Raw genomic sequence first — 12076 nt, forward strand, 5'->3', positions numbered from 1 at the left:
ACGATGGTCTTGTGCCATAAATGTTAGACATCAAAGAAAAATAGGAAGTGGTTAGAACTTCTAAAAGGGTGAGTCTCAATATTAGTTTTCTAAGATGGTCAATAGGAACTCTTAGAGTAGATCCTAGGATACTACGGAAAAGAGTAATGACCTCAAGAAATGACCACAAAAATGAGGTCAACAATGATATAACTCTTATTGGTCAGTATGCCTGATGATGAAAGGGAGGTTCTCAAGATTAAAAAAGTGTTGGCCACTGAGTTTGAACTGAAAGACCTTGGAACCATGAGATATTTTTTTAAGTGTAGAGGTAGCAAGGTCTAAGAGAGGCATTGCTATATCACAAAGGAAATACATCATAGATCTATTAAAGGAGACATAGATGATTGGATGCAAGCCAGTTGATACTCCAATGGATCCCAACAAGAATTCTAATAGGGGAGAGGAAAGTATATTTGTGGATAAGGGAAGATACTAAAGATTGGTAAGAAAATTCATTTATTTGTCACATATGAGACCAAATATTGCATATTCTGTCAGCATTGTGAGCTAACACATGAATAACCCAAATGAAGAGCATTTGGAGATGGTGCACAGGATTCTAAAGTTTCTCAAAAAGGTTCCCGATTATAGATTAATTTTTTATAAAATTAAAAACAAAGAGGTAGACATCTATGTTGATGCAAATTGAGTTGGGGAACTTACTGATAGAAGGTCAACTACATGTTATTGTTCTTATGTATGTGAAAATCTGGTTACATGAAGAAGTAAGAAATAAGTTGTTTCTAGAAGCAGTGATGAATCAGAGTATAGGGCATTCACCTTAGAAATCTATGAAGCAATATGGATTTAAAATTATTAAAGGAATTGTGGTGTACTTCCAATAGGTCTATATAGATGTTTTGTGATAGTGAAGCACCCATTAATTTTACCAAGAATCTAATGCATCATGATCGGACCAAATATGTTGAAGTTGATAGACACTTTTTATCTGAAAATGTCAATGATCGAATTATACAAGTTATTTACTTCACACACAAGCTAGTTATTGATGTATTCACCAAAACTCTTCCTTCAAAGCATTTTCTCAAAGTTCAATACCAAGTTTTGCCTCTACATATCTGTCCCAGCTTGTGGTGGAGTGTTGGAAGCTGAGAAGTTTGGCTCCTCTCCATGATGGGTCGGCCGACTGCTTTACAAAATCATGGAAACATTTGATAAGAGATATCTTTGGAAACATCTTCCTTAGTTTAATTCCATTCCTATTTTATGTTTTTTTAATTATTTTTAAATTATTTTCTTTCCTAATTTAGACTAGATATATTTGATAAGTTTGTAAATAAGGAGGGATTGATTTCTTTATATATATGTACCCTATTTGTAAATAATGAACCCAAATAATTTTCGAGTCTGGTTCGAATTAAAGATCATGCTCGTTTAAGGCAGGGAGAGGGCCCAAACATGACATCCTGCTCACAACAATACCACAAGGGATTCCACAATTAGAAAATACTGAAAAGTACATTAGACACATAAAGAAAAAGCCTAAAAATGCAGAAATACATAGTATCAGGTAGCTAAAGAGCAACCCAATTTGGTTTTGTCTGTCTCTGGTTCTCTAGTTTTAGGAAAGGAGTCAGCTAACAAATTGGTAAGATGAGTGTCATTGTCAGTAGTAACCGAGCCGGAGTCGACCTCCATTCTTCTTCTTCCTCCTGGAATAGACCTTCCATTCCTCTTCCGAATATTAGCTCACCTGATCTTGGTCTAAAGTGTGTTGAAGATGTGCAGATTGTTGGACATTAGAAGCAACTACATGTTGTACCAGTTGATCTGTTATTAGATCAAAGGAGCACCCTCGTGTGTCTTGGCATGTGAGTGAGTCTTTTTCAATAACAATGGGTGGTATAAGCACAACTGGATCTGAAGCTGTAGTATGTTGTTCTTCTTCAGGAACTGCGGTGTTGGGAAAAGGATCGTGTTGTATCTTTTCAACAGCGATAGTAGGTGGTTGTTTTTTAGCGATATTCAACCTTAGATCATGATGCAAATGATAGCAAATAGTAGAGCTGTGGACAAACATACTACAATGAGAGCAATAAGGAGGATGTGGTTCCATTTCAACCTTTTGTCAATACGCGTTGTGCATAATGTCAATTCATATCTCATCCGGAGCTAGTTGAGTGATATTTCTCTCAACTAACACGCAAGCCACAGAGGGTCTAGTGACAACAAATGTAGGACTATCCACCTTGAGAGGTTTACCGTAAGTAGTTGCTAAAGAGTAGAGGATTTCCATGTTGAACAGATGTAATTTTAACCCTGTAAATTTTATCCAAATAAGAATGATAGGGGACTCTGCTTTTGGATCAAAACCGACAATCCACTTCAGAATTTTCATAAAATGATTGTCAATCTTGATAGTTTTTCGAGAGAAAATGCGAGTGTAATCAACATCATGAGATAGTTGAATAAGTACATGTTTACCGTCAAGTAGGCCAATGTTCCAACTGCCCAATAGTTTCATAGTATCAAACTCCTTCCTAATGATCTCCAGTTTTGGGTGACCATAAAAGAATTTTCCCACTAGAGAGAAACGCCAAGAGGACGTGAGAGTACCGGTTTCAACCTCTGTGAGAATAAGTGCAGATTTCCCATTTTTTTTCAAGTTTTTTAATAAAAGTATAATCACCTCCACCTTCAAGAGCCTCATGGAAAGATTCTGGAATATTGCAGGACTTATTGATAGCAAAATCAGACGTTGAACCTGGAGGAGGGGCACGAGCAGGAAAGTCGTTGGCAAGAGCATTTGCATAGGAACGGAGCGTCGAGACCATCTCCCTCACAAGACAGGAGAGAAATAGTCTGGCGGGCGGGAAGCAAGCAGACAAGCTAACAGGAAACCTTCTGCCGAGCAGGAAGCAAGCAAAAGGCGCGCCCTTCTACGAACAGGAGCGAACCGCAGACAGGGACCGCAGATGAAACTGGAGCTCGAAAAGGGAAACAGCGCCGAAGCCCTTCGTCCTATGGCGTGAAAGGGAAGACGACGAACACAGAGCCCTTCGTCGTCATCGTGGAGTGCGGGAAGTTCGCCGTCGAGCACCAGAGAAAAGATTGACGACCGAAGGAATCAAACCAGGGTTTCGCCATCGGGCGAAACCCTAGCAGAGCAGATGGTGACCGACATTTTTGATCTATCATGATATATATATTTATTTATATACATGCAATCTACGTGCGAATAATGAAAATAAGAAAATTTTCCTCCCAATGTATATATATATCATGTTATTTATGTGCGAATAATGAAAATAAGAAAATTTTCCTCCCAAAGTTTGTTTTCTACAAAACCTATGCATGAAAATGTGTATTTCGCTTTTAAAAAGTTGTTAGTATTTTTGATGTGATATTAAAGATTTGAGTGTCATGTGTGTAAATATGGAAGTTTAGATGCGAGATCTGTAAATACAGAAGAATTGTGTGCTATGTATGTAACCTTATTTTTATTAGGAATAAGCTGAATTTATTTTGGATATCATTCTCTGGGGCTGAAAGGGATTCCTTTGTACATATATGCACAACTGTGGCAGGTGGTATTGATCCGCACACGCACATGGAGATGGATTTCATGGGGACTGTGACAATAGATGATTTTTATACTGGCCAAGCAGCTGCACTGGCAGGAGGAACAACAATGCATATTGACTTTGTTATTCCAATTAATGGGAATTTATCTGCTGGTTTTGCATCATACGTGGAAAAAGCCAAAAAGTCTGTTATGGATTATGGTTTTCATATGGCCATAACCAAGTGGGATGAAGCGGTTTCCAAGGAAATGGAACTCATGGTTAAAGAGAATGGTTAGAACATTCTTCTTGTTGGCATTTTTTTTTTCAGTTTATATTGAATAGTAAAAAGTGTTAAAATGATCCCCTTACTCTTTTAAGGGAGTCAATTTAGTCCCGGAGTTTCCAAATATCAATTTAGTCCCCATATTTTTTATAAAAAGGTTGAAATGGTCCTCAATGAGAGCTTTTAAGCCACCATTAAAATAGTTTGAGGACTAATTTAGCACTTTTATGAACTCTGGGATCAAAATGATCCCATTTAAATAGTCAAGGGGCTATTTTGACACTTTTCTCATATTCACTAGTTTGATTTTGATTAGATTCAATTCTAATTAACCTGCTTATTTTTTCTTGATGGATTTGTCTTTTAACTTCATTTTCTCAAACATATGTGTAGGGATCAACTCTTTCAAATTCTTTATGGCATACAAAGGATCATTGATGATCAATGATGAGCTTTTACTTAAAGGCCTTGAAAAGTGCAAGTCTCTTGGTGCACTAGCCATGGTCCATGCAGAAAATGGAGATGCTGTTGCTGAAGGGCAGAGGAGGATAATTGACCTTGGAATAACGGGTCCGGAGGGGCATGCACTTTCGAGGCCTCCTGTGGTAATGCATTGAAGCACATATCTATTTTACTTTCTACCTTTTGATTTTTCCTGATTGTTTTGTTAATTTTGAAAGACCTTTGTCTCCATCCAAGAGTGAGTTTTTTATTTCGAAGATGCAAAATGTCACATATGCATTTAAATTTTTTATAGAAATGAGTTTTAGGACATAATTGTCTTTTCCAATTCCTTTTGTTTTTATTTAATCTGCTCCAATTGCATGGTATGTACACCTCCCAGTGATTGATATTGTTTTTTTTTCTGACCGATAATGCAAAAACAAACATATTTCATATTTTAGATTCTGATATGAAACTATTGTTCTTTAGCTCGTTGTCTCTTTCCTTAGAAGCATTGGCAGAAACACTAATTGTAGTCATTCTCAGGGGTTTCTTTTTCTGAACTGTTCAAGAATGTGGTACGCCTCGGAACCAAAATCAACAACAAACTACGACAAGGTGGCAATAGATAAATGGAAAAACACAAAGGTTGCTCTTACAAAAATCAAAAAGATATCAAGCAAGATACAAGTGGATCTACTTTTTGAGAGATACATCATCTCTCTCACACTCTACACGTCGCCAGGAACACCCACACGAAGAAAGAAAACCACAGCCAAACAAAAACATGCATAAAAGAAAACAAACCCTAGGTTCCCCTCTTAAGAGAATCATCATACAACTTTTGAAAACTTTCCTTCTAAATTTTCCTCCAAACTCCCCTCAATTTCTCCTCCTTTAGTATGTGATTATGACCCTAGCGGGCCCCACCAGCTTCTTTCATTCCTCTGCCGCTGCGTGGGGTCACTTAACTGTTTCCTGTGAAGAGGATCGGCCCGTCTGTGGAGGGGGCAAGCCGATTGGAAGGCTTTCGACTGGTCCCTCCTAGAACGGTCGTGATATGGGCGTAACAATACTCCCCTCTCAAAGAAGTACCTTTTAATCAATGTGGAAAGATGAAAACTACTTGTAGATCACGTCGTAAGGCTCCTATGTTACTTCATAGTCTGACAATCTTTTCCACTTAACCAAGGCCTCCTTTTCTCCCCCTACTCCTCGATGCACTCCTTCGATCTCTAGCGGCTCCAGAATCACCTCCAAGTCCTCCGTAAACTCTACAATAGTGTAAACGAGGGTCTATGATCCTTAATTGCGCGTCTCAGTTGTGATACATGGAAGACCGGGTGTAGTGCGGATGATGGTGGTATCATCACCTCATAAGGTCTGAAGTATATCGGTGAAAGTTTCTCGCTCCTCCTCCTAGCCAGTGTCTTCTGTCTGTAGGGCTTCAGTTTCAAGTAGACCATTTCCTCTTGTTAGAATTGCACCTCTTTTCTATGTCTATCCGCTTTCCTCTTCATGATTTGTTGAGCCCTTAGAAGATGTCTTTTGAGCTTTGCTAATATCTTGTTCCTCTCCTCCAAGTACTGATCAATACTTGATACCAGTATAGTGTTATGCCCATAATGTATCAAGTGATGTGGTTCTTGCCCATACAAATTTTATACCAATATTCAACCCATGTAATCCACTTAGCCCATAACTTCAGTGTATCATATACAAAATAATGCAGGTATGTCTCCACACTTCTGTTGACCGCCTCCGTCTGTCCATCAGTATGGGGAATGATATACGGTGCTCCTTTTAAGGACTGCCCCTTGCAACATAAATAGCTCTTTCTAGAATTGGTTGAGGAACATCTTGTCCCTATCTGATACAATTGATTCCAGCACCCCATGCAAATGGACCACTTTCCGGATAAACATCGATGCGACTGAGACCGCAGTGTAGGGTTGTCGTAAGGGAATGAAATGTGCATACTTAAGTGATCCACAACCACCATAATCAACGTGAACTCTTCTGACCGTGGCAACCCATCGATAAAATCCATCGTCACTTCTTCACAAACCATCTTCGGCAATGTTAATGGTTGTAGTAACCTCCCTGAGGTTGTGGTTAAGTACTTGTGACACTGACACACATCACATTTTGCCACTATGTCCTCCACATTTCTGCGCATCCACTCAATAATGCTCTGCCTCCATACGACTGTAGATCTTCTGCACCCCTGAATGTCCCTTGATCGCACTTCCATGAAACTCTTGTAATAATCTGGGAATATACTTCGACAACTTGGGTAACATGAATTGCTCCTAGTGAAGGAGTTGTTGCCCCCTCAATGCATATTCTGGATGACTGTTCGGATCCTGTAGTAATTCATCACCCTTACTTTCCTCAGCTCCTCATTCTTTTAGCTTTCTTGTCTCAAGGCATCCCAATCTAGGACCAAGGGTACTGATAGGGCCGTCAATTTGGATTCCTCCACCGTTCTCGACAGTGCGTCAGCTGCCTTGTTCTCCAATTCTGATCGATACTGAATCTCAAAATTATACCCCAGTAGCTTGGAAAGTCATCTCTGATGCTCCTCAGTCACCATCCACTGCTCCAGAAGATACTTTAAACTCTTGTCCTGATCAAGAAATGTCATCTTAACAAGTAGGGCCGCCATTTATGAATAGCCAAGACAATTGCCACCAATTCTCGTTCATATATTGGCTTTAGCCTCACTCTGGCTGTAAGAACCTGGCTGAAGTAGGTAATTGGCCACTGATCGTGCATGAGCACTACTCTCAATCGATATCTTGACTCATCCGCCTCCACCAATAATGATTTACTGAAATCTGGAAGTGCTAATACCGACACACTAGTCATGACCCTCTTCAGTTGTTCAAAGATCTGTGTTGATGCTTCTCCACATTTGAAATTGTCTTTCTTCAACTGCTATGTTAGTGACCTTATTATCGTGTCATATCCTCTTACTAACTTCCGGTAGTAGCCGGTGAGACCCAGGAATCCTCAAAGTTCATTCAAATTCTTTGGTAAGGGCCAATCAACCATAGTCTCAATCTTGGATTGATCCACCGTTACGCCTGTTTCAACACCACATGTCCTAGGTACTTTATCTGCAGCTGTGCAAAATAATATTTCTTTGTGTTAGCAAACGACTGATGCTCTCTTGACGTCTCCAGGACTGTTCTTAGATGCTCCACATGCTCCATCTCTGTACGGTCATAGACTAGAATGTCATCAAAGTAAACCAAGATAAATTTCCAAAGATACGGTTGAAAACCCTATTCATGAGCGACTGAAATATTGTCGGAGTGTTGTTGAAGCCAAACGACATTACTAAGAACTTATGTAATGTTCTTCATGTGTCCTGAAGGCTATTTTGTGTGCATCCGCTGGATTCATCTTAATTTGGCAATAACCCGACTTAAGCTCAATTTTTTAGAACATGTGCCCCATAAAGCTCATCCAATAACTCATCAATTACATAAATAAGAAACTTGTCTAGCACCATTTCATTGTTACACCGTCTTGTTCAGAGTCGGGAGTCCACGCAGAATCTTCAACTACATCTTTTTTCTTCACCAACAGTACGAGACTGGAAAAATGGCTCACACTAAGCCTGATGATACTCGCCTCGAGCATCTCTCGGATCAACTTCTCGATCTCATTCTTCTGAATTTGGCGGTATTGATATATTCTGACACTGATGGGGGAAACACCCTCCTTCAATGTAATAGTGTGTTCATGCTCCATCAGAGGAGGTAATCCACTTGGCTGTCGGAAGACATTCGTAAACTATTGTAGGAGCTACTCAACTCTGAATCACGAATCTCCTCAATGCTCTGTAACTTCACCAAGTAACCCAGATTCGACTTGACCATGGTTTTGCATAAGCTAGCATCTCCTCTCAGCACCGTCTTCCTACCCTTCACTTGGAACTCCATCGTCAAGGACTTACAATCCATTTTCATCTCTTCCAATGTTTGCAGCCACTTTATCCTCAAAATCACATTTGTGACGTCCAAATATAAAGGAAGTCTTCTACCACTTATAGGCCATGTAGTGTCAAAATAATTCCCTTGTAAATTCTCCAATTATTCTCCACCTTTCCCGTCCATAATGATGTTGAAGCTCCCTATAGGCGCCAGTTTCAACCCTAGCTTCTCCATAACGTGATTTGAGATTAAGTTATGTGTAGCCCCGCTATCCACCAACACCACCACTGGTTGTTCCCCGATCCATCTCCTCACATTCATGGTGTGATTCGAGGTAAATCCCACCACCGATTTGTGGGGTACCTCCGCCACATCCAAATGCAGATGCTCCTCTATCGCTTCCTCTCTGATTCCTCACTCTTTGTATTCTCTTCCTAAACTAAAAGAACCTGAAGGGCACACTTATTACAACAATGTCCTGGGGCGTATTTCTCGTCACAACGGTAGCACAATTCTTTGGCTTTTTTGTCTTGTACTTCTGCATTTGCGAGACGCTTAAAATTACCTCTGGACCGAGGTCATGTACTCTTAATACTTTGGCGTCTCTTTCTGAAATGACACCGTTTGGGTCCTTGGAGTTGTGGCTGTCACTGTGCTTTTGTAGAATCCTCTGGTGATGTCGCCTTTGCTAGTCTTCTTCACCTATTTCTTAACCTCCATCATCTGAGCGAGCTTCATCATTTTCCTCAATCCTTCCGGTCTCAAGGGGCGGATGGCTACTCGTATGTCGGGTTTTAGGTCTTTCAAGAAGTTCCCTTTCAGTCCTACGATAGAAATCCCCCTCAACCTCCCTGACAAGAGCTTGAACTTCTCTCGGTATTTCATAACCGTCCCCTTCTGAGTCAAAGTATATAATTGCTCGTGTAGGTGTCCTTTCCCAAGTGACTCAGAAATGCTCCAACTAACAATCATTAAACTCTTCTCATGAGTGAATCGGATAAATTGCGTCCATCCACTGAAACCGCGCTAAAACCTTTTCCTCTAAAGCATAATCTCGCTGCCATGAGCTTCTCTTCATCAGTCAATCCGTTGATTGCAAAGTATCGCTCCACCCGATACACCCATCGATGTGTATCCTCCCCTTCGTAGATTTCTTCAGTTTTCTTGACCCTAGCATCTCCACCCCAACTTTCTCTCCCTCTGGAATTCCCCCCCATGTATCTAGGTTGAAACTCCCTCCTGTGGTCACAGGCATATCCCACTCCCGATTCCCTCCTTCCTCCATACTCTTTTATGCCCCTTCCACCATCCCTTCTCCAATTTTCAGCCCATCCCCCTCTTCTCGGAGTCCTAGGGGGATGCTCTTGTAGGTGGATGATGTCTTCTTCGTTATTTTCTCGCTCAATCTCCTTCCCTTTTGACCTATCTAAGGATACTCTTAATTAGAGTTTGCATGAAGCGGTCAGCACGGCCTTACATTGCATCTTCATGAGTTTTCTCATCATCTCCCTCGTTTCTACTATGCCTTCAAATCCATCATTCATTCTACTTTTAATAGAAAAAATCGGTCCTCTATGGTAGTGAACCTTTTTTCCATTCCATGATCACATTTACTCTACCTCTCTTTCTAGCACATCAACTTTATATGCCGTCATACCACCAAGATCTATGCTCTGATATCAATTTGATACGCCTCGGAACCAAAATTAGCAAACAAACTACTGTCAAACGGCAATTGATAGGTGAAAAAATGCAAACAAAGGCCGCTCTTGCGAAAATCAAAGTAAAACAAGCAAGATATAAGGTGAATCTACTTTTTGAGAGATATATCGTCTCTCCCACACCTTAGACGTCTCTATGAACACCGCATGAAGAAAGAAAGTCACAGCAAAAAAAAAAACATGCATAAAAGAAAACAAACCCTAGTTTCCCCCTTTAACAGAATCCTCATATAGCATTTGAAAACTTTCCTTCTAAACTTCTCTCCATACTCTCCTCTATTTCACCTCCATGAGTACGTAATTATGGCCTAGTAGGGCCCACCTAATCCTTTCCTTCCTCTGCCGTTGCTTGGGGTTGTTCAGCTTTTTCCAGAAAAGAGGATCGACCCATCAGCGGAGGGGTCGGGCCAATTGGGAGGCTTTCGACCGGTCATTATATGGGCGTAACAAAATGTTTTTGTAACAATGCAATGTTTTCTTCCCTAATATGTTCTGTTTGTGAATACTTTCAATTAAGCAGATAAACTAGCTTTCAATTAACTTAACTTTGTTTATTACAATACAGTGGCATTGGTTCCCAACATTTGAAAATTTTTATGCCTTTGAAATATTTAAGAAAATTACAGGTTTACACTGGTAGTTTCTAGAAAAGCTTAATGGGAGCCTCCACTCTTTCATTCGACTGTCATAGAATAACTTTACAGTGAAACAAAATAAATAAATCCAATGGGGTCAAGAGAAACTAACTAAACCGCGATTTATCAAACTAGCTATCATTGAATTCTTGTTTTAATTGAAATATATACTGCATTTGAAGTTTCATGCCATGCTCTTTTAGTTGGAAGGTGAAGCAACTGCCAGGGCAATTCGGTTGGCTAGCTTTATTAATGCTCCGCTATATGTTGTGCATGTGATGAGCATCGATGCCATGGAGGAAATTGCGAAAGCTAGAAAATCAGGTCACAAATTCTTCCTTGGAAGATTACTTTATTTCTTGCACGCTAAATTTATACTATGATGTATTTTTGTGACATTACATTGAGACTTTCTATAACAATATCTTTATTTATTTTAAAGCTAACTGTTGGGGCCTATGCTCATTGCTTGGTTATGTTGCTGATTGTCATAGAAGTCTGCGATGCGATCAAAATGTTGTTTAAAATAACAAAATGGAATTAGTGATTATGAATCCAGAGTCCAGACAATTAAATGCTCGTAGCCATTGAATGCCAAATACTTTGTACTTTTCATCTGTGCTTAACCACTGAAATTATCATCATTTAAAATGAACAGATCTCGGGTGGAGAATTGCTCAATTAATTCACATTGAAGAACATTGGTATGGAGCACCTAGGATTGCATCACTACTCCCAGTTCTATAGTGACTTGCCACAGAGAGCCCTATAAATGAACTATTGATGTATCCTCCTGTAATTTTTTTTTTTTGTAAGAATAGAAGCCAAGGAAATTAATGTAGAGTGGTTGAAATAATGGTGATGACGTCGTGAAAATGAGATCCAAACTGAAGTGATAGAAAGCTCCATTTCTTAATCAAAATAAGGGAACCATTTTAGCATTTGTATTGGGAGGCCGTTGATATAGTGTGAATGCTTTGAGAAGAATATGTTATAACCTGCTTCTAAAGACAACCTTATATGCTCAACAAATTACCTCTATGCTAGGACGACCCATAAAACATTTGCCAATAAGTGAAAGGGTGAAAAGTCAATCAAGACCCTAGGAGAAGTCATTGCATAATAAGTTGAGATTTGAGTTGAGACTCAAGCACACTGACAAACATGAGAGGATGTGCAAAAAATTACTACAGGTGAGAGTGAAGAGGACGGCACAACTAGGCCAACTTTGGGGGCTAGAGGGATTGAGAACAGAAGGGATACGAACTCTCAAGGTTGCATCGGCATCAATGACAACTAACAGACCCTAAGACGAATGGGGAAGCTCACACGGCACTAGAACCGCACAAGGAAGCAAAGCAACCATGTAAGTTGCCACGCCTTAAGCCGGGTCAATTCAACTATTATGATTTGTCGGCACTAAAGAGTTGGGGGAGTGAGTTGCTCGTAAGAAGCTGTCGGTCACCGGAATTGAAATCTC

At 40.0% G+C, this 12076-nt stretch overlaps 1 protein-coding gene across 1 annotated transcript in view; it reads left to right on the forward strand.

Annotated features, from left to right (window-relative positions):
• LOC110022076 (dihydropyrimidinase) overlaps positions 1 to 12076 on the forward strand; it is a 39626-nt gene that overhangs the window by 11078 nt on the left and 16472 nt on the right. Inside the window, exons 4-6 of the mRNA XM_020720862.1 lie at positions 3591 to 3860; positions 4246 to 4457; positions 10800 to 10920. Of these exons, the coding sequence (XP_020576521.1) occupies positions 3591 to 3860; positions 4246 to 4457; positions 10800 to 10920 (603 nt within the window). The remainder of the gene's footprint in view (positions 1 to 3590; positions 3861 to 4245; positions 4458 to 10799; positions 10921 to 12076) is intronic.

This window comes from Phalaenopsis equestris, unplaced genomic scaffold (genome assembly GCF_001263595.1).
Source record: "Phalaenopsis equestris unplaced genomic scaffold, ASM126359v1 Scaffold000002, whole genome shotgun sequence".
Classification (NCBI taxonomy): Eukaryota; Viridiplantae; Streptophyta; class Magnoliopsida; order Asparagales; family Orchidaceae; genus Phalaenopsis; species Phalaenopsis equestris.